The sequence below is a fragment of the Misgurnus anguillicaudatus genome, chromosome 19 (assembly GCF_027580225.2).
Source record: "Misgurnus anguillicaudatus chromosome 19, ASM2758022v2, whole genome shotgun sequence".
NCBI lineage: Eukaryota > Metazoa > Chordata > Actinopteri > Cypriniformes > Cobitidae > Misgurnus > Misgurnus anguillicaudatus.
The window spans coordinates 38,507,724-38,530,844 of record NC_073355.2 but is presented as its reverse complement, the minus strand read 5'-3'; the positions used below and the strand labels follow the sequence as shown (position 1 = coordinate 38,530,844).

The 23,121-nt window shown below is 40.5% G+C and overlaps 1 protein-coding gene across 1 annotated transcript; it reads right to left on the bottom strand.

The window, feature by feature from the left end:
- Positions 1-237: 237 nt before the first annotated feature.
- LOC129420981 (Fc receptor-like protein 5) lies at positions 238-22,760 on the bottom strand. Its single transcript, XM_073857599.1, is given in 15 exon segments — positions 238-1,176; positions 1,311-1,370; positions 1,520-1,603; positions 3,614-3,688; positions 3,766-3,822; positions 4,004-4,105; positions 4,930-5,037; positions 5,122-5,382; positions 5,708-5,854; positions 5,857-5,985; positions 12,423-12,596; positions 13,642-13,767; positions 13,851-14,129; positions 14,334-14,606; positions 22,401-22,760. Coding segments are annotated over 15 exon segments (2,262 nt in total). The 5' UTR covers positions 22,741-22,760; the 3' UTR covers positions 238-1,129.
- Positions 22,761-23,121: the final 361 nt, after the last annotated feature.

Here is a 23,121-nt window from a genome sequence, read left to right as displayed (position 1 = left end):
AATGTAACACAAAAAAGGCTATAGGGTCCTTACTGATTCATGACCTCTAGAGCTAATTGAGACACAGCCTGGTGAGCGTCCTGGCGCAACGTGGCTGTCACACCATCCAGGTGGATGCTGCACATTGCTGGTGGTTGAGATGAATCCCCCTTTTATATGTAAAGTGTTTTGAGTGCTGCAGAAAAGTGTTATATAAATGCAACAAATTATTATTGTCGCAGTGACAACTTTTGTACCTTTTTTCTGAAAGTGTAGGTTTAATTTTCACAAAACACTTTATTTAACTATTGCATAGTCTGCAGTATATACACAACTCATTATAAAATAAAATACCTATTAGTAATATATCTTACTGTACAGTACAGAGCGTGACTAGACTTTGGATTTTGACTGCGGAATTAAATGTTTTTCCATAAGAATTAAGAATTAGTCTACAGTCATGTCGAATGTACCACTAGGGGCCAGTAAGGTACAACCTACTGTTATATAAATGAAATGGATATTTTATGATATCTCATTTGATTTCTACAAACACATGCCAATTTACACTTCCAAAAACATCCAAAACGTCCAAAAATGTCAACAAAGACAACAAAACGTCAAGCTAACGAATATCATTTTTTGAACAAATAAACATCAAGTGAACATATAAAAAGTAAATAAAAAGATAACTCTCATAACCCCAATAGTATTTATATTTATATATATAAATATATATGTATCTCTCTCAGGGGTTTTTCTCCTCCTAGGAGTTTTCCCTCTGGACTAGCCAGGAGGGTTTTTCTCCTAGGTTTTTTTTCCATCCCCTGGAGAGTCTGCCACCATTGGCTTAACTTTACTGTATACGTTACATTATTACTACGCTCGCGTTTCTATGCTTTTCCTACATCTATGTAAAGCTGCTTTGAAACAATTAACAATTGTGAAAAGCACTATATAAATAAAATTGAATTGAACCCTCATATTTCATAGTCCTGAATTATTACAACTGTTGATAACAACACAAAGTCTGGTGCTATTACAGAATCAATCAAAGATTTGCAAGCATTTACTTGCACATGAAGTACTGATGATATCAAATAGGCTATTAGTTAATGTATTGCTGTCTTTTTCTCCTCTTTCTCGTCTTTTATTTAATCTGAGCATACGTCACATCATCAGATCCAGAAACAACTCCTGAAAAAAAAAAATTAATGGAAAAGACTAAAAGGAGTTTGAATCATTCAATAGTTCAATTTATTCCTAAACACTGAATGATGCTTACAGATGCTGTTTTCACTTTCATAGTTTCATATATTAGTTTATCTCACCTTTATCTCCACTTGTCTTCACTTTAGAGTAAACAGTGTCATCACCTTCACTGGTATTTCCTAAACAAAGCCAGGCGTATTTTTTAGGAGGTTGGGAAACTTCTTAAAAGCAACCTAACATTTCCAGTTCTTTTTTATAAACAGCTCTGGATACGTTTGTATAATCATGAATAATGGAAATTAAAAAGTCATTTGAAAACTTTCTTTACCTTTCTTCTTTTTTGTCTTCACTTCTTTCTTAGGTTTCAGTTCAATATCAGCATAGGTGATATCAGCTGCTTCACTTACAGTGTCTACAATGAAGAATTAAGAAATTGATTCCCACTTTGGGAAAAATCTGTCTATATCTATATCTATGTGTGTGTGTGTGTGTGTGTGTGTGTGTGTGTGTGTGTGTGTGTGTGTGTGTGTGTGTGTGTGTGAAAGAGTGGAGGCGTTGCATAATTTGCATATTCATCTATATGGGTATACTAAATAAGACAAGTGTGTGGAGTTATACATTTCATAAAAAGCCTGTATAAAAAAATAATGTCTTTTTTAAAAGTCAACAAGCACTTGCTATTGCGAACATCAAGGGGCAAACAGATGTTCCATAGGCAGGGGCAGCATAACTAAAAGACCTGGCACCCATGGTAGTAAGTCGAATCCGAGGTAGCAAAAGAGAACTGGAGTATTATTACTTAAAAGAAAGAGACAAAGGAGGTTAATATTACGCAGAAGTAAGTATGCAATCTGTATGATATTATTAATTTGTGCTTCAAGGATAGTGTGCTATCCATGATGACACCCAAACTTTTAACCTAAAAGGAAGGACAGATTGCGGTGTCAATGGTGACAGAGAAACAGTTCTACACTGCAAAAAATGATGTGTTAATTTTTGACACATTAGGGCTTTTCACACCTGAAATTGTTAACCCTGGGTTATTCTAAACCCAGGGTTAACGGAATCCTGGGTTATTTTTTTCATGTTTCACACTGTTCAAACTTAACCAGGGGTTAAGAGATAACCCTGGGTATTCATAATTTGACGTTTCACACTGTGCATTCCTAAACCCTGGGTCAGGAGTCTCCAACCCAGTTTCAACACACCTGTCTGTAATTATCAAGCCTTGATTAGCTACTTCAGCTGTGTTTAATTAGGGTCATAACATTCTAACCCTGCTTCATTTCACACTATTTTGTGATAAATTAACACTTGCAGACAAGACATTTCTGATCCAATGTCGCAGGACCACGGTGGGCAGCACAATGAATAATAACACAGAAGGTGTGTTAGTATAGGGACAACACATTTGTAGAGCAGTTTGTCCGTTTAGGGCTGGGGTGCTTGATTAGAGTTGGACCTGAACTCTGCAGGATAGTCGATCCCCAGGAGCAGGCCTGCGTTCCACTCCAGTTTTAGACATGCACTCGCGAACTTCCCTAATCACTTGCCATTGGGGGAATCCCTGTCACCATTTTGAAGTGTGTTCCACTTCGTCAAGTGGACGAGGAAAGTTTATAAGGATAGACCCTTGATTTTGACTGTGCTTTGCACAAAGTAGTTCACACCTGTAAGTTTAAGTGTTCTGCAAGTAGTGGGCTAGCCTGGCTCCGCCCTCCTACGTTCTTCCGCTTAATTTTCATTTCGCTTCAGAAGAACGTCTGGGACTGCTCTGTAGAGTTTCGTTTTCTCCGGCAAAAATCTGCAGGTCCAATCAGCGAACAGCGGGGAGTGGCTAAGAACGCAGACGTTGAGGTCGTGCGCCAGACTGAGTGACATACGTCACGACCAAACGTTAGCGATTGGTTATGGCAGATTCAGAGTGACTCTGGCATATCCAATAGTTTTAAACTTCAACAGAGGACACTCCTTAACGGAAGTAACACTTTGCAATGGAGCGTGGCCAGACTCTCTGTACAAATGAAATGAATCTACGAGAGTCTGGTTGCACCAGGCTAGTAGTGGGCACTTATACAATGTAAGCAATGACATACATCCGAGTTAACGAGACTGAGGGAAGTTAGCGAGGGAAGGTCATAAAAAAACTGGGACGCAGCCCCGGATTGGGCACCCCTGGTTTAGGGCCACTGCAGAAACATGACGGTGACTTTCATGTAAGGGAACCCGCGGTGTATGGAGATAAACACGGCTCATCCTAAGGTTCATTAAAGTTCATTTTGTAAGGTCTTTATAGACTGCTGATAATATAGTTATAGTTATTATATTGCATTTCTGTCAAGATATCCTTCTAAAAGTTACACAATGCACCTTTAAGAGTTTTCACCTCTCAGTATTTAATTTTACTTCTATTTGTGTTTACCTTTGTTCTTGAGTTTATTTTTCTTAAAGTTGAACTGTGAATACTGGACATCACTGGGTCCGGCCTGAGTCACTCCTAAAGGAAAATTACTTACCTTTAAAAAACATTTTATGAGATGAGCAACATTAAATGACATCAATAATGTGCATTACCTGTGCTTGTGTCTTTATTATTTGTTACATCAACTGAGTCATAAATATGAGCATCTCCTGTAATGAAGAAATTAAATAATAAAAAGTGTTAAGAGACATCTATAAATGCTTTATATGTTATAAAAGAAAGTCTTTACAGAAATATTGATAAACATGTTGATATTGACTGCAAAATAAAGATAAATATATCATACTCGTATAAATGCATAATGAATGATCATAATAAATGTAGACTGACCAGACTGCAGTGGAGTGTAACCTTCTTCACTTTGTTTCTGCTCTGATGTCTGACTGATGTTCTGCTGTGGACTGACAGCTGAGGGAGACTGAGAGACTTTACCTACAGAAGTCAACACAGTACATATTTAGGACTGTTAACTTTTTAACAAAAAATAAATAAAATACTGACTTTTGATGTAGTGCACACATCTTTGACACAACAAGACACATAACTTCTTCGATGGGGTTTGTCATTTCTGTGCCTCTAAACAGGCTATCCTAACACTTCAACAAGACCTGTCATCTTTCATTGTGTGGACAAACATAAAACAAATTGTAGGTACAGTAGTGCCACACCTTGAGCAAAAAGTAGACATGATGCTTATAATATTAAATATATAAAAAGACCGGAATAATATGTGAAGAAAGCATTTAAAAACTTAGCTGATAAACATTAAATAGCTTGTGTTTATACTGCTGGTGTTCATTTGTGATCTGGCATTAAGAAATTAACCAAGTTTAGTTGTATTCACAGGACCTCTATTATTTTTACTTTTATTATTTACTCATTAACACAGAGATTGTGAACAATATAATACTAAGACAACAGAAATGAAGATCAAGATTCAAAACAAAATGTATAAACATTCACCAATGACACACCAATGACATTCACCAATGAGTTAGCATCACACAATGTCTGATTTGCTTATCACTCAATGTTTCTTTCTGGTCAAGCACACTCTTCCAAGTGACTGACAAGTCTTTGGAGAAATACTCAGATTGAAAATGTACTTCTGCTTGTCTGAAGTAACTACATTATTGCTTTACAATATATCTGTATGAAAAAAACATCAGAGATTTCACACACTTCACATTTAAGGTTTGTCTGTGCAAATGTGTCACTGATCACAGTGAATTCCTGTAAGAGCAGAAGATTAATACCTTTTCTGTTTTTGTAGATCCACAGGAGGACCAAGAAAATTATCAAAAATATGATGCTCAGTCCAACACCCACTCCATATATGAGACCACGAGATGCAGAACTCGAAGCTGGAGAAGAAGAGATATTTTCTTCTTATATAACCAGAACATTTGTAAATTATGCAAAAATATTTATACTGTGTTTATTCTTACAGATGATATGTCTTACTAAGACCCAGCTCTTTGGAGACTCTCCTCTCTCTGGGTGTTTACAGTAGTAGAAACCCTCATGTGACTTTGAGACTGTAGGGATGATCATCATGTCTCCTGTAGTCTGATTCTCCACCACTGATCCATCTTTATAAAATTCAGCTCTCAGATTAGAGGGTTTTTTATCGTGATATAAACAGCGTAGAGTCAGATTATCTCCTTCAGTCACAGGATGAACAGGACTGTCCAGAATCACATCAACATCTACACAACAGAAGAAATAACTGATGATAATAAACATTATAAAATATAACAAATTAAACGAGTCACAAATCTCATAGACCTATATTAGAAGAGGCACAATCATTTTAAACTCTCTGAATATGTCTCTTTAAAAATAAAAAAGTGTGTTGCAACCCATGTCATCGCACCAGCATTTAGTTTTTATCTCAAGTACAATTTATCATTGAAATGTTACCGAACACAGTTACTGAATTACTTAGAATTACTAAATTGTATTTAATGCTGCATTTGTCCTTTATGAACCGATTGTTAAGCTTTCAAGACCCTGAAATAAATGTAAACTCACTGTGTACTGAGATATTAACAGGATGAAGTTTCTCTCCAGATTCAGATTGACACCAGTACACTCCAGTATTAGATGTGTGGAGAGATCTGATTGTACATGTAGATGTTGTTCCTGTAGATCTCCAGTCTGATGATGAACAAGTTTCAGGTTGTCTGTGTATCTTCTCACTGTCCATCCAGTAGAGTTACTGTGATCCTCACAGCTCAGAGAGAGAGATTCAGATGAGAAGTGTTGAGATCTGTTGGAGCTGATGATCAGAGAGACTGAAGGAGAAACACCTGAGACATCTTTATAAGAGATAAATGAATAAATTAATGATATAAGACAAAGAGTGTAAGAGATTGTTGTTGTTTAGTTGTTTAGTGTGTGATTGTGACGGAGGAGAACTAGCCCTCCCTGCTGGGTACTCATTACTGGCAACCACACACACACACACATATACACACATCGCATTCACTTACCTCTCATAATCCATCCCGTTTCCCCGGCTGTCGAAGCTGTGAGTGCACGCACACTCTGATGGCACATGGACATGTTTACATACCACTCTTCCCCTCTGTTAGCATCCATAACCCGGACCCTTCATACACACACATTGTCTTTGCACACCCGCTGTTTTGTTTGTTTGTTTTGGTTAGCTGCCTTCGGATTGACACGCTGTGCCGGCAAACCCGAGCGATCGAGCGGCGCGCGCTTATGACGTCATCAAGGTGCGCCGCGCCGGCGCAGTACACCCGAAGGTTGGCGAGTCCATTTATTTTTGTTAAAGGGGTATTGTTATTTTGTGTATGTTAATGTTAAGTGTTTATTACGTTTGATTTATGTGTTAATATGTGTATTTATCTTCTAAAAGATAAATGTTATTTTTATGTTTGGTTTAATAAGTGTATTTAAATCCTTAAAGGTGAAGGAGGGTTTTAATTAATTTATACTTACCTGAGAGTTAAGCTCCCGATTTAGGGGAGGAGTCTGGCCTATAAAGAGAGAGGCCAGACTCACAGAAGGTACTTGTTTACCAAGTCGACCAAAGTGAGTGGTAGTGGAGAAAGTTGTCTGATATATTGTTGATATTTGCTTGTGTATACGTTTTCATCATTATTTTGCCTTTTTGTTTGTTTATTTGGTACTTTGGGTTTTTTTTGTCTGCACTTGTAAATATAAATATATCACATTTGGTTATCTTCTCATAAACTGTAAATAAACTTCACCTTGTACGAAAGTACTCTTACGGTTTGAGCCATCGTTATTGTGGTATTTTGGGACATACCCACGTCTCAAAGCGAACTGGTGGTGTTCGCTTTACCACAGTTGGTGGCAGCGGTGGGATGGCTCCCCGTAAGCATAAAGGCCGGGCACGGTCTAAGGTGAAGGTAGTGGAGGAGGATGTGACCTGGAACGCTGCGGAGTCAGTGGAGGACGAGGGATCGCCTACTGAACGTTCCGGTACATCACCAAAGCGCAACTTACCACAACCTAAGCCCGTCTCACCAGGGTCTAAGGCGAATGATGGGATGATGACTCTGATGCGCCAGTTCTTGGAGGCGCAAGAGCGGAGGGAAGAGCGGCACATGCTGGAGCTTCGAGGTCTGCGGGAGACCATAATGCAGTCTGCACTTCCTGCTCAGTCATCGATGGACATGGGAAGTCTGCGGATGGATCTACCAACCCCAGCAGCACGGAGAGTTACGGATCATTATGATGCAGATCATGACGTAGGCTTTCCGAGATTCCCTGCTCCCAATCAGCCGTTACAACGGGCAGAGCCGAAGATACCTGTCTTTCAACAAGGGGAGGACATCGAGAGTTATCTTCGGCGATTCGAGCGTCTTGCTAAGACCTGGAGGTGGCCTCAGGAGGAGTGGAGTTGTCGTCTGGTACCGCTGCTGACAGGGCAGGCGTTGGAGGCGTATCTGGCCATGGACGAGGACCAGGCGGAGCAGTACTCTGAGCTGAGGGAGGCACTTCTGGCTAAGTTTGACGTCTCGGCTGAGACATATCGTCAACGGTTCCGGGCGGCTACAGTTCCTGCTGGTGAGTCGCCCACAGAGTCATATAACCGGCTGAAGAACCTCTTCAATCGTTGGGTGCGGCCGGAGGATCACACAAAGGAGGAGATCGGCGAGATCGTCATCCTCGAGCAGCTGCTCAGGGTTCTGCCCTATGATGCACGCACGTGGGTGAAGGAGCACGAGCCGAGATCAGGACTGGAGGCGGCGAAGCTGGCACAAAGGTACCTGAATGCTCACCGTGGTGGTCCTCGCACTCAAACCCCCAAAGGTACTGTACGCACTTTCACACAAAGTAATACTGATGCTGTGGCTCAGAGAAGTGGTGTGGAGCATACGAGCACCCAGGGACAACACCCATCATTGGGGAAGGGGTTGATTTGTTTCTATTGCCAGCAGTCGGGTCACAAAGCATCTGTGTGCCCTGCACGAAAGGCAAAATTGACTGGTTATTGTTACGTTCCAAGGGAAGGGGACAATGTACGAGACTCTGTTGGGAACCTGAAAAATTGTTGTGATGTGACTATTAATGGACAAACCTTAAAGGCACTTGTGGACACTGGGAGTTCTATATCCCTAATTAAACCATGTTATGTTCATAAGGTTGATTATCTGATGACAACATCTGTGCAATGTGTTCATGGGGATATTAAGCAGTATCCTCAAGCTGAAGTTACTGTGGGTATTTCTGATCAAATGTTTCTATTGACTGTTGCAATAGTTGAGAATTTACCTGCTGAAATGATTCTTGGTAGAGATATACCTGTCATATATGATCTGTTACCAACCAAGAATGTAAATGTTTATGAGGATGCCATTGTTAACCTGTCATGTCCTGTGTTAACCAGAGCCCAAGCTAAGGCAGGTCTCCAACCACTGCCAGACTTTGATGATAGTCTGCTGCAGGGTGGAACCAAGGGCCCCAGAAAGTCACGCCAACAACGGCGGTTTGAAAAGTACCTGGGTACACCAGTCGCTGAATCTTCAGTGGAAGGTCTCAGTGTTGATGGCTGGGAGATCCCAGAGAATATTGTTGCTTTGCAAAGGGGTGATGTAACATTAAAACCATTGTTTGAAAAGGTTGAATGTGGGAAAAATGATAATGTGTGCAATGAGAAATATGTGGTGTTGAATGATGTGTTATATTTACAAACTAATGATGAAACACGTTTGATTGTCCCCACATGTTGTCGCCCTATGGTATTACATCTTGCACACACAGTCCCCTGGTCCGGTCACCTCGGCCAACAGAAAACACATGCCCGCATCTGTTCACGTTTTCACTGGCCCACATTATACACTGATGTACAGACATACTGCAATACATGTTCCATCTGTCAGAAGACCAGTATTGTATCCCAGCGGGGTCGAGCACCCCTGCAACCTCTCCCTGTGATCTCTGCTCCTTTCAGGCGAATAGCGATGGACATCGTAGGCCCCTTGGAGAAGAGCAGCAGTGGAAATCAGTACATCTTGGTGGTCAGCGATTACGCTACAAGGTACCCAGAAGCATTCCCTCTTCGGTCTATTACCACACCGAAGGTCATCCAGGCTCTGGTACAGTTGTTTTCTAGGGTTGGTATTCCAGAGGAGATTCTTACAGACCAAGGGACGAACTTCACATCAAAGCTGATGGGTCAACTGAATCGCCAGCTAGGCATCAAAGCAATCAGAACAACCCCATATCATCCACAAACCGACGGACTGGTCGAAAGATTCAACCAGACTCTGAAGAACATGCTGAGGAAGTTTGTTAACGACACAGGTAAAGATTGGGACAAGTGGCTACCGTTTGTTCTGTTCGCTTACAGAGAGGTTCCCCAAGCATCAACAGGATTCTCGCCCTTTGAACTCCTATATGGCTGGCAGGTGCAAGGACCATTAGACCTTCTGAGGAAAGGATGGGAAGGCACTACAAGTGGAGCTGAGGAGAAGGGGATAGTCCAGTACGTACTGGAGATGAGAGATCGGCTTGAGCACTACCGAGAGGAGGCGAAGGAGAACCTACAAGAGGCACAGAAGAAGCAGAAATTATGGTATGACAAATATGCACGAAAACGAGAGTTCCTACCTGGACAGAAGGTACTACTCCTGTTGCCGACATCGGCCAATAAGTTGTTGACCAAGTGGCAAGGACCATACAGTGTGATCCAAAGAATGGGACCGGTGACCTATGAGATACACCATCCAGACAAGGGGAGGACCAAGCAGACATATCACGTCAACCTGCTAAAAGAGTGGAGAGAGCCAGCCGGTAAGGAAGCACCAGAAACATCATTGATGGTACAAGAGGTGGACTGTGATGAGGAAGAGCCTGCAGAGTCGATAGCCAAGAGAGGAGCGTCTGTGGTGGATCTGAGTCACCTAGAGGACCTCCAGCGTAAAGACCTGCAGTACCTCCTAGATCAGTTCCCTGCTCTCTTCCGCCAGAGGCCTGGGCGGACTGAGTTGGCTCAACATTACATCCATCTGAGCAACCCGACACCATCAAGACAACGGCCTTACCGGGTACCTGAACGGCTCGTGGACCCACTGAAGAAGGAGGTGGAGCTGATGATGGAGCTTGGTGTGATTGAACCCTCGACCAGTGAATGGTGCAGTCCAGTGGTCATTGTCCCGAAGAAAGATGGAACACTGAGAATCTGTATAGACTTTAGGAGGCTGAATGCACAGTCTCAATTTGATGCTTACCCGATGCCTCGGATTGATGATCTGCTAGAGAGGATCGGGAAGGCAAAATACACCACAACCCTGGATCTCCGCAAGGGACACCGGCAGGCACCCCCAGACCCAGCACCACGACCACACACAGCATCCAGGACACCACCTGGGCCGCACCAACTCACGGTTTTACCATTTGGCCTGCATGGGGCGCCAGCAACCTTTCAGAGGCTGATGGATCGAGTGCTACAAGGCTGTGAAGGTTGGTCTGCTGCTTATTTGGATGATGTGGTCATCTACAGCAACTCCTGGGGTGAGCATCTGCAACACTTAAAGAGCACCTTACAGAAGATCCAGAATGCAGGATTGACCCTAAATGTGGACAAGTGTGAGTGGGCAAGGCAGGAGGCGAGGTACTTGGGATACCACCTGGGAAATGGACAGTTGCGTCCTCAGGTGGACAAGGTGGAAGCCATTCGGAGGAGCCCCAGACCAACGACAAAGAAGGAGGTGAGGTCTTTCTTGGGACTGATTGGCTGGTACCGAAGATTCGTATCAGACTTCGCCACTCTGGCAGTGCCACTCACAAACCTGCTCGGAAAGGGGATCAAGAATCCAATACCTTGGACGGAGGACTGCGAGAATGCCTTTGTCAAGTTGAAGGAGAGGATTTGTGCTGATCCTGTGCTGCAAAGTCCAGACTTTACCCAGCGGTTCCTTGTACAGGTGGAGGCCTCGGCGACAGGCCTGGGAGCAGTTCTGTTACAGGGAGCAACAGGAGAAGAAAGGCCTGTCACCTACCTCAGCCGGAAACTGCTGCCACGAGAGACACGTTACTCTGCAGTGGAGAAGGAATGCCTCGCCATAAAGTGGGCCCTAGAAAGTCTCCGATATTACCTCTTGGGACGGGAGTTTGACTTGGAGACAGACCACAGAGCATTAACATGGATCCACTCCATGAAGGACCGAAACTCCAGGGTCACAAGATGGTACCTCAGCCTACAGCCCTATAATTTCAAGGTGCGGCATCGTCCTGGAAAGCAGAACGTGGTCGCCGACTACCTGTCTCGGTTCCCGGCCAGTGCGCGGCTTAGAGAGGGGGGGGATAATGTGACGGAGGAGAACTAGCCCTCCCTGCTGGGTACTCATTACTGGCAACCACACACACACACACATCGCATTCACTTACCTCTCATAATCCATCCCGTTTCCCCGGCTGTCGAAGCTGTGAGTGCACGCACACTCTGATGGCACATGGACATGTTTACATACCACTCTTCCCCTCTGTTAGCATCCATAACCCGGACCCTTCATACACACACATTGTCTTTGCACACCGGCTGTTTTGTTTGTTTGTTTTGGTTAGCTGCCTTCGGATTGACACGCTGTGCCGGCAAACCCGAGCGATCGAGCGGCGCGCGCTTATGACGTCATCAAGGTGCGCCGCGCCGGCGCAGTACACCCGAAGGTTGGCGAGTCCATTTATTTTTGTTAAAGGGGTATTGTTATTTTGTGTATGTTAATGTTAAGTGTTTATTACGTTTGATTTATGTGTTAATATGTGTATTTATCTTCTAAAAGATAAATGTTATTTTTATGTTTGGTTTAATAAGTGTATTTAAATCCTTAAAGGTGAAGGAGGGTTTTAATTAATTTATACTTACCTGAGAGTTAAGCTCCCGATTTAGGGGAGGAGTCTGGCCTATAAAGAGAGAGGCCAGACTCACAGAAGGTACTTGTTTACCAAGTCGACCAAAGTGAGTGGTAGTGGAGAAAGTTGTCTGATATATTGTTGATATTTGCTTGTGTATACGTTTTCATCATTATTTTGCCTTTTTGTTTGTTTATTTGGTACTTTGGGTTTTTTTTGTCTGCACTTGTAAATATAAATATATCACATTTGGTTATCTTCTCATACACTGTAAATAAACTTCACCTTGTACGAAAGTACTCTTACGGTTTGAGCCATCGTTATTGTGGTATTTTGGGACATACCCACGTCTCAAAGCGAACTGGTGGTGTTCGCTTTACCACAGTGATGAACTCACCAGTGATCCACAGTGTTTGTGTGTTACTGTACTTTGTGTGATAGACTGGATCTCCTCTCTCTGCTCTGCACATATAAACTCCTGTGTGATTCACAGTAACTGATCTCACTGTGTAGTTGCCTTTAGATCCTCCACTGCTGTTTGACAACAGCTCATAGTTAACATCTCTACTCACTGTTAAAAGGTAAAAATGTGCAATGCATTATGTTTTTATAATGCAATATTAACAAAGAGAGAAAATAAACTGAGATAATTTGGAAATGTTTCCATAATGAAACTCTGTACCAGATTGGGAAACACACAAATATGTTAATGTATTTGTTATGATTTATTATGGTTTATACCACGGGCCTGTTAAATGCTTTAATCTGATTAGTTGAAAAATGTTGAAACAATAGACTGAAGAGGAATGTCTTTAAAACTATAGTATTTAAGTAAAAACATTACAAAACACTGGTGTATGGTGAACCACGCAGCATACAAGCAAGAAGCAAAAATATGAGATTGTAATAAAAGTCACCAAGTGCAAACTTCTGCCAAATACAGCACACAAAGAGTGAAGCACAGATTCACATTTATTGTTATAGTATAGACCGGTTCATTCAGCCTCTTTTCTCTCATTCAGCTTAAAGTACAAAATCCTGAAACCCAAGCTGTGGATTGTGGCTCTGAAATGAGGTACATTAGAAATTCTTACAAACTGAATGTATTTGTCAGGAAAACATTTACTAACTCCTCAAGTAATCTCTCTTCACCTGTCGTTGTCCTGGGTGTGCATGCAAGCCCTGCCTCAAACACAGCAACGACAGATACAGCACGATATGATAAAGTATTGTAAATTAATATGACATTTATTTTTATAAGTCGTACACACACCTCAATCAGATGTGCTGCTACATCACACTCTGAATGCACACGTGTAGTACTTCACTAAATCAAACACTGAATGCTGTTTTTTACCCCTTCAAAAAAAATCTATCTAGTTAATTTTAACTCTGCTCCAGTACAGCTTTGAGTCTAAAAATCAAGGTTTGTGCCAATCTCTATTTTAATAATAATGACATAAATATGATATTACTATTCACACTCCCAAACCAACAACTACAATAACTGACTATATGTACAGTATTAACAACTCTATCCTGTTTGACCCTTGACAGTGTTTGTATTTAAAGTTGTATTTGTTATGAGATGAATGAGATATTACCTGAGTAAAGACTTTGTACAGTGAACCAGCTGAATGTCCAGCCTGTAGATGAACTTCTAACCTCACACATCAGAGTCACTGAATCTCCTTCAGTCAACCACTGCTGTGGAGAAACACTTAAAACTGTCTGTGGTTTATCTGAAAGTGATCAATCTCTCATGAATAACATGTTACACTTCATCTCTTCACACTAATAATGATGAACAAACATATAAACTCACCTGATGATACAGTCAGTGTAACAGCATCACTCATCTCAGTGTTTTGTTTATTTACACTCTTTCCTATACAGGTGTATTTACCATTGTGATAGTTTTCAATGTTGATCTTACACTCTTGTGTCTCACAATAGAACTGTCTATATCGGTTATATGGCTCTACAGTCCAGCTGTATGTCCACTCAGTGTCTCCTGTACCATTAATGTCACATCTCAGAGTAACAGTTTCTCCTTTGAACAGCTGTTTGTCAGGATCAACACTCACTACAGGTTTAGGACTCTCTGAACAAACACAATTTATAGTAGTGACATTTTTAATAACACATCTTAACCACAAATACAACTCAAGTGTGCATGAAAGTAAATATAAATAGGATCAACATTTGGTAAACTTCCACTTTAAGTCTTTCAGACAACACAGAGTGAACAGATGGCGTCTACAGTGACTGAGGTCAATGGCATCTTACAATTCCTGTTGTCTCTCACCTGTAACATTTATCCACAGTCCATCACTGTAGTCTGTGTAATAGTCTGGTTTTCCTCTTCCAGCTCTACACCAGTACTGACCTCCATCTGAAACTTTAAAAATGTTGACTGTGTAAGCATTTGTTTCTGTTGCCGTCTTCTCAGTGTTTTGTGTGTGTTTGTAGTAAAACTTCCATCCAGTAGACTGATCAATGTGACACTTCAGAGTCACTGTGTTACCTGTCATTATAGAGCCTACAGGATCTGATGTGAGTTTAGGTTTTGGTTTTGATCCTGCAGGAGAATAAAACACAAAGTCTCTGTTTACAGTGTAGCGCTTCAGTTGTGTCTTTATACCACAAATATCTTCAGTTATTGTACTGATCTTCTCTCCCACACTTCGGTCTATCCAGTGAACACAGATCTGTCTGGTGTTACCTTCACTGCTGTATAAACTAAATGAGGTTATAAATCTCATCACAAAGCTGTTTATATGAAATAACAGATCTGGAAAACATGATTAATGTCATTCTTACAAAATGATTCATTAGTGTCTAAAAACTTTCATTTAATTTGATCTACAAAAGTTGATTGAAGCAGAAGCTTTGCTGCTTTAGTTGAGTAAATGTCTTACTGACATTAAAGAGGGGTTCAATGGTAAGTGTGCAAAGTGTCAAAAGAGCAGTTGGACGTGTTACTGAGTATTTCTGTGCCGAATGCACTTCGCCTGGGTTCGTACAAGTTTCGAAAAGTTTCTTTTTTCAATTACAGGAACTGCTGACGTTACGGGGTACGCTATATGTATCACTTCTTTTTATGAGCACTTTCCCGGAAAACCACGCCCACACGCCAATCAGCTGTTTAATAGCATATTGTGTGTTCTGTTATATTAAACATTCAATGTGGCGTCTTTCCTCCACCCTCTTGTTATCCCATTATTCATCTGGCTTGCGTTCCTATCTCTTAAATGGTTCCCTTTGGTTCTCTCTTGTACTAAACTGTTGTGTAAGCTGACCACAGTGTAAGCTGTCTGTCCTCAAGTTATTTCTCCTAGTTTATCCAGTTTATTGGTATGACCTCTAGTTAACTCTTTCCTCTTCAGTTTAGAGTAATGACTCCCCTTTAGTATGCTGATCCATTCCAGTCATGTCAGTCAGATGAACCATCAAAGTTTACGGATTAAGTGCTCATGCTGTATGTTTGAAATAAACACGTGCGATTTCAGAGACAGAAACAAGGCATTGGCATACACAGACACACAGGTGGTTTAGAAGACATGAGCTATATGGTTTATCTATTTTGCTCGCAAACTGAACTTAAACAGATCTCCCTCTGCTCTTAATATGCTTTTAAATAAATGATTTGTTATGAGCTTTTTGTTTGATTTATGGCCCACCATACCAAAATAACGTGTCACCATGGTTTCATAAAGCAATAAACCCCAAGAAGCAGTGGGTTACCAGTGCATTTTATAACAGCTAAGGGGCGTTGTTAGGCACGACGCGAAGCGGAGTGCCTAAAACCCCCTTTGCCTAAAACCCCCTTAGCTGTTATAAAATTACTTCATATGCATAACGTTAGCGGGATTTTATAAAATAAAACACAAATAAGTTGTATTTATATTACTACAAATATAACTCTTCCGCCAAACAAAGTAGTTCCTCAGAATCAAGTGTGGCTGCAACAGAGCGCAGTTCCCAACCAACAGAGATGCAGCAAAGACACAATGAAAATATGATTTAAGACTGTGGTGTTTATTTTATAAATCCCCATTCATCTAATTTATACATTAACATTTATATCGTGCAACTGTTGAAGTGATCATTAAATATGCTTGGAAGCATGCTGAACTCTTTCCCCGTCAGCGTTTTTTTTTTTTAAAGTTGCCACCCAGTTTTAGTTTAATGCCTTGCAGAAAAATTATCTTCTTTAAATAAACATAAAATATCAAATGAAAGAACAGACCATCCGCTTTCAAACAAAAAACAAACAAAAAAACTTTTGTAAGAGATCAGATTCAGAGCCTGATGAAAACACGCTGTTTTTAGTGTTGAGTGAATGCATCAGTGTTTAAGTTGGGTAAGATCGCCATCTAGTGGATAATAGCGGACGTATGAACTTGAGTTATAAACTCCTCAGACAACGTTTTCTCTTTATCGACGAGATGACTCAACAATAGACATTTATCTGGATATCGCCATTAATTGTGCAATTGTAGACAAATTAAAAATATGATTAAAGACTGTGGTGTTTATTTTCATAAATCAGTACGCAGCAACAGTGGCACAGTGATACTCTTGTAATGTGGTCTGAACCGTGAGGTTACCGGTGTATTTTATCACGGCTTAGAACGCGTTTCAAACAATCAGAATGAAGAACCGGAACTGCCCGTTTTACAATTTTGATTTTGCGCTTGTGTTTATGAGTTTCACGTCCATTGAAATGCATTGCAGTTAGTCAGTTTTCATTCGTTTTAATATGTTTTTCTTGTCATTTTAAAGGCGGAGTCCACGATGTTTGAAAAACGCGTTGGAAAAGGAGACGGGCCGACTACCAAAACACACTTATAGCCAATCAAATCAAATCAAATGCCTGGTTGCGTATGTGTGGGGCGGGTCTATCAACAGAAGGTCCAGATTCTATTGGGGTAGGGGCGTGTTTGTTTAGGCGATTTCAAATATCAACATTGGCTTTCAAACATCATGGACTCCGCCTTTAAGTTTAAAATGGTTAAAGGAGTGGTGAATCAAATACAAAATTTTAACTTGATAATTTGTTATATAAGAGGTCATCATACTTAAATGAACATCCTGCAAGTTTCAGAACTGAAAACGTTCGTGCTACTGAAATATGACAGTTTTTGGCACCAAGCCAGTAGAACGTCCGAATGAGGAATTCGGAGAAATATGATGTCAGAGTAGAATTAAAACACCTCCCCAAACCCAAAAGGACACCTCCACTTTTGTAGCCCCTCCCACAGCTTCGTGTGACACATGTGGGCCAGGGGCAAAGCAAACCATGCAGTGTCTCAACAATCAGTATATGTCTTTAGAGATTGCCAAATGTAACCAAAATTACTTGAAATAATTTTTTCCTGAGGGACTTTTATTTTGACGTGGTGATCTATTATGAGTAACCATGGAAACTGAGTCTTCGGTTGTGGAAGAACCTACTGGGAACAACACAGACGCTGTATACCTTTACTCAGAGGCTCGGAACATAACATTAGGAATGCATGGATAAAGTTTGTTTTTGATGAAGCTCCAGCTCGTATGGGGAGTTTTTGTTTACTTTGTGTACCGCGGATTCATTTGTAAAAAAAGCCAAAAGTCGATGCTGGATTTGCAGAGAGACTGTGATTAACTCTTTCACCGCCAGCATTTTTTTAAAAAGTTGCCAGCCAGCGCCACCGTTTTTCATGATTTTCACCAAAGTTTAATGCCTTCCAGAAAATGTTCTTCTTCAGATATATAAACATACAATATATCAAATGAAAGAACAGACCCTCTGCTTTCAAACAAAAAAAAACCGTTTCATCCTACCTTGAGCAGTTCTTTTGTAATCAGCTTTTGAATATGGGTAGGTTTCTGCAAAAACACCACATTTTGAGCAAAAAGCAGAGATAATTCCATTTTTGTGACGGACTTTTCATAGAGATCCCATTCAGAGCGATCTTTAAAACAGACACGGACATGCAGCAGCATGCCAGAGGGCAATTCTTCCGGGTTTAAAAAGTTGCGGAAGGGCGCCACCTGGTGGATAATAGCGGTATTGCGGAAAGACGGAAAATCTCGTCATTGGCGGGGAAGCGTTTTCTCTTAATTGACGAGACATCTCGTCAATGGCGGGGAATGAGATAAAAGCACCACTAATATTGGATCTGACAAAAATGACACAGTAGTATACAATGTAAGTAATTTTTTTTTTTACTTTATTTAAGATAACATTACTACGTTTCACTATTGCTTTGTAAGAGATGTCCTGTTGTAACATCTGTGTCTAAACACGTATGTTTGACTGTTTTAATTTACTAAAAGCATTAAACGATTAATAAAGGTGCAACACTTAACAATACGACTGTAATATAACGGTAGTAATATACAAAGTTAGTGATAAGGAAGGACTTACCACCCGCAATTTAGATTCTGATGCCAGCTTACTGTGTTGTATACGGTATGTTAGGCAAAATGCATTTGAAAGGTCCAACACTTAACAAAGCTTTTTTATCATATAACTGTGGTATGTAACGTTACGTGTAAGTAAGAGCAACCTCACAAGCACAATAAAAATATACAAAGTTATTGATAAGAACTTATCAGCCGCGGTTTAGATTCTAATGCACGCTTACTGTGTTGTATATGGTAATTTAGTTTTTAATTTTGTTTCTACTTTACTATACGTATTGTCATTTATGTGTATCATCTTTAGCACCCAGAATCTTTTGTGGCTCAAACATATATGTGTTCGGCTGCTATTTTTACACATTAATGCTTTTTAAACATTTGCCCACATGTAATGATGGGGAATGAAGCTGTCCAATCATAGCAGTGGGCGTTTACCTCCAGGTCTTCAATGCGGCCCGCCCCTTCAAACGAACCATTTCTCCATAGAGCCACTAATCCATGTTACAAAATGACCTATTACTTATTGCTTTTGATGTTTTTGAATGTAAAAACCATGCATGCATCATAAGTAGACCTCAGACAACAGTATAAAACAATAAAATTGACAAATTCATGGCCCCTTTAAGCGGTGTGCATGGGTACATGCAACTCCGACACTAGGTATCCTGAGATCCTGGGCGACGTTGTGTATTTTTTTTACACATTTTTTTACCCTTTCCCAAGCCACATCAACCGAAATAAGTGTTTGCTCTAGATTAAGTTATGCGGTAAACCACAACACCAGGTAAACGTGGATAAATTAAATAATGATGTCTATATCTGTTCTAAGTTAAGTCAACAACGTATTTGAACGTTATCTTCAACATCTTTAACGTAACATTAGCCTAACATTAGAAACCGTTAACTTTAGCTTCTAGCTGCGTTGTACATCATGTCACTTAGCTTCATTAACGTATCTGTAAATAAACGAGATAACAAATGTTATTTGTAATAGCAATGTTGTGCTGAATGATTCATGTAAATACTGAAGCACCAACCTAATGCAGAGGTACTCTTAGTAAAGATGGTAAAAAGACTTGAGGCAATGAGACGCGGTTTATCGCGTTTACACTGTGACCTGTACATTTTTTCCTGGAGCTGAAACTTTTCATCGCCCTTCTCAAAAATAAAATTATTAATATAACCCTCCAATGCATAGTTAATTCCGTTTTGGTGACTGCAAGATGATATATAGTCTTTCTGTCTCCAAAAATCATCAATTGCCTCCTGTGTAATGTCTCCTACTGTGACAGCTGCCATAGCACCTGTCACCGAATGTTGATTGTTTGTCCAAGTGAGTGGCTTAGCCATAGGTCAATTACAGTCTTGAGAGCAGTGGCGGAGTGGCAATTGGGAGAGTCGGGGCTTTTCCCGGTGGGCCGGTAGTGTTTTAAGGCTGCGAGTTGCACCCAAAAAACTATTTATCATATATTTAATATGCTTCAGCGCTCAAAACGTATCTGGCCGCACCGCTCTCTCTCTCAAGCCCGTCTCCCCTGGAGTTCTATCAGCCAATCAAAAAAAAGAAAGAGGCTACACAATAGCCAATCAGAAAATAGCACTGTTGCATCTGGGTAAGATTTAACGTAACAACCAATAAAAAAGCATAGCCTCGCACACCCACAGAGGAATGGAGCTCCGAGCATCACTTTGAGCAGCACAGAGTAAGCCTGATCTCCTATTTTAATGTTACAACAAATGCACAACTTTGACACAAACAATGACAACTTGACTGCTTTTAGAGAATGTTTCCCAGACAATCAGCATCAGCTTTTCACGAGTGTATGTAACTTAGCCAACAGTTTACAGCCTGTTCACTGACAACACCTGCTCAGAATATGTAAGTTAGTCTAAGCCTCGTTATATTTTCGTTATCACACGATGACTGACATCTTGTCACATAAAACATCTCTCTCCAAACAGGCTTAATAATTTTTTATACAACAGTTCTTTCTGGTTCTCGAATCTGATTGGCTAAGAGGCGTGCAATATTCTACTGATAACGGCACAGTAACCGCTTCACCTTTTGTATCATTCCGCCACCTAGTGAATGGAGGTCCTCTAAACAGGCTCATCTCTGAATGGAAAAACTGCCCACACACGGACACACACAAACGCGCTGTTTTGAATCACTCTACATGTGTCTCATTACTTCACTAGCTTGTAAATCAGTGTGTGAATCCCAAGTTATTATCCCGTCAAAGATCAGCGCTCTTGGATGTTACATTAAACTTAATGGAAGTTATGTCTTGTCACATCGTGTGGACGATTAACACTTGGAAAGAAGAATGTAAACTATTTTTTTCTGGAGCAATATCTCTTCCCAGAATGCGAAAACACAGTGGAACTGCAGGTAAGCACCACAGCTTTTAAATGTGGACATTGATCATATATTTAATCACAACGTGACTATTAAAACATGTTATGAGATATCGCCACTGATATATTCATAAGCAGCATGCAAAAACATCTCTCTGACACTTATAAAAAAACGTTTTATATAGTACTGACAAGAACAAAGTTTAATAATAATCGAGTGCTCGTATCGCGTTAAGAGTAAATGGGAAAGCAATAGTAACGTTATACAAGTATAGTTTTATTAACTTTTACCTCGCGCCAAAACAATAACAACACAAAAGACACTAAATATGAATAAAAAACAAGTACTAGTTTGATCATGACACCAAATACTGCTGATTTTATCTCATTTTGACGATCAAAAACAAACAAGGCCAACATGAGAGCCATGGAATCCCTGTCAGAGATGTAGCCCAGAGAGGGCGGTGGTCAACGGGGCGAGTGAACACTGACGTCCGCTCATGCTTTGGTTCTCATTCGTACCGAATCTCGCTAAGCAAACGTTCAAACAGGGGCTATCTTTACTAATCGACTGCAGATTTAAATATAATACATATACATTCTCGACTGAACTAATCTTAAAACTACACTTTGTGACCAAGAAACGGTAATATAAAGAAACGGCTTTTCCGTCCATTGAGTTGTTATGAGATTCAAAGCAGCCGAAAGTGTTACCTGTCATTCTGGCCGCCCTCAAATCCGTGGCGGAAGAAGTAGTTCTCAAACAAAGAGGCTTTTAAAATAACTCCGTTGTTGTTTTAGTTTTCGTTTTTCAAACGTGTGCCGTCGAACTGTTGTATAAAAGCAGTATCGCTCTCTGAGTCGTGTGATATAGCTCTATATCATCACGGCTGTGATTGCCTTCGGCACTTGGCCTACGGCCTTGTGCCTCTGGCCTAATCACAGCCGTGATGATATAGAGTGATATCACACTCCTACTCGAGCGATATTGCTTAAATAAGCAACTGCTTTGCAACTATAGTAAGCTTAAGCTTACCTAAAACTAGGGAACTGTTGTTGACTTTAAGATCTTTTAAATAATAATTATTACACTTGGTATTTCATGTTGTTGTGCAGTCATTTTATTGTAATTTTAGATTTCAGCATTTTCTTATTTACAGGGAACCATTTTCTTTTTTCCTTTTTTTTTTGACCACGGAGGGCTGGTGGTCTATGAAATTTCCCGGTAGATTTTTGGGTCCCACTCCCCTGCTTGAGAGGTTAATTGGTTCTCTTTTACCCCTGTACACTGCACAACAAATGACACACAACTAAGCTCAAATTTGGCAACTCAAAACAATAAGTAACACAACCCAGAAATCAGCTGTAATTCGAACGAAAAGTGCACAGTATATGCCCGGTTTTAAATGTCGCAGGATTTTTCTTGCTTTTCAGCGAGATCTCCCATTGGTGGTCACGTCGCCCCCTTTGACTCTCCTGCTACTCTTTGAAAGCTGATCGCTGTAATTAATAAATCTCAGTCTCATTCCTGACAACTACAGGTTGAAATAAAGTTTGTCATAATATAATGAATAAGATGATGATGAATAAAGATAAACAGACTCACCTGATACTGTCAGTGTAACTGCATTACTGATGTGTGAGGATCTTGATCCACCAGTCTCTGTTCCTCTACAGGTGTATTTACCTGCTTGAGACTTAGTAACAGAACTGATTTGGTAATTCTGGAGTTTACTGACATTGTATGATGATGAATCTTTATTCCAGCTGTACTGCCAGCTGCTGACTCCTCCTTCATTGATGACACATGTGAGATTGACAGTTTCTCCTCTGAATACATGATCATCAGGCCAAACAGACACTTGAGTTGTTGGTCTTTCTGTAGAATGACAACAATTCATACTGTAAATAATGTCAAAATATATAAATATTTGATACTCAACCATTTGTGCTGTATTATATTACAGGATTTATCATCTATAACTGCCACTAGTACATTCTCATATGAAATAATGTTAATTGTTCTCAGAACAAAGTGTATTATGCGCGTATAAATATTTACTCTCTACTGTCACTGTTATTGGTTCACTGTCTTGTGTGTAAACCTGAGGGTCTCCTCTTCCAGCTCTGCACTTGTACTCTCCTCCATCAGAGACTGTGACTGTTGATTGCACAGAACTGGTTGTTGTAGTTCCTGTAGCTTTATAGTATTCAGTGTTTGGAAGTTTGATAAAGAAAAACTCCCATCCAGTGGCCTGATCAACCTCACAGGTCAGAGTAACTGAGTCTCCAATGAACACAGACGTCTGTGGCTGCACAGTCAGAGT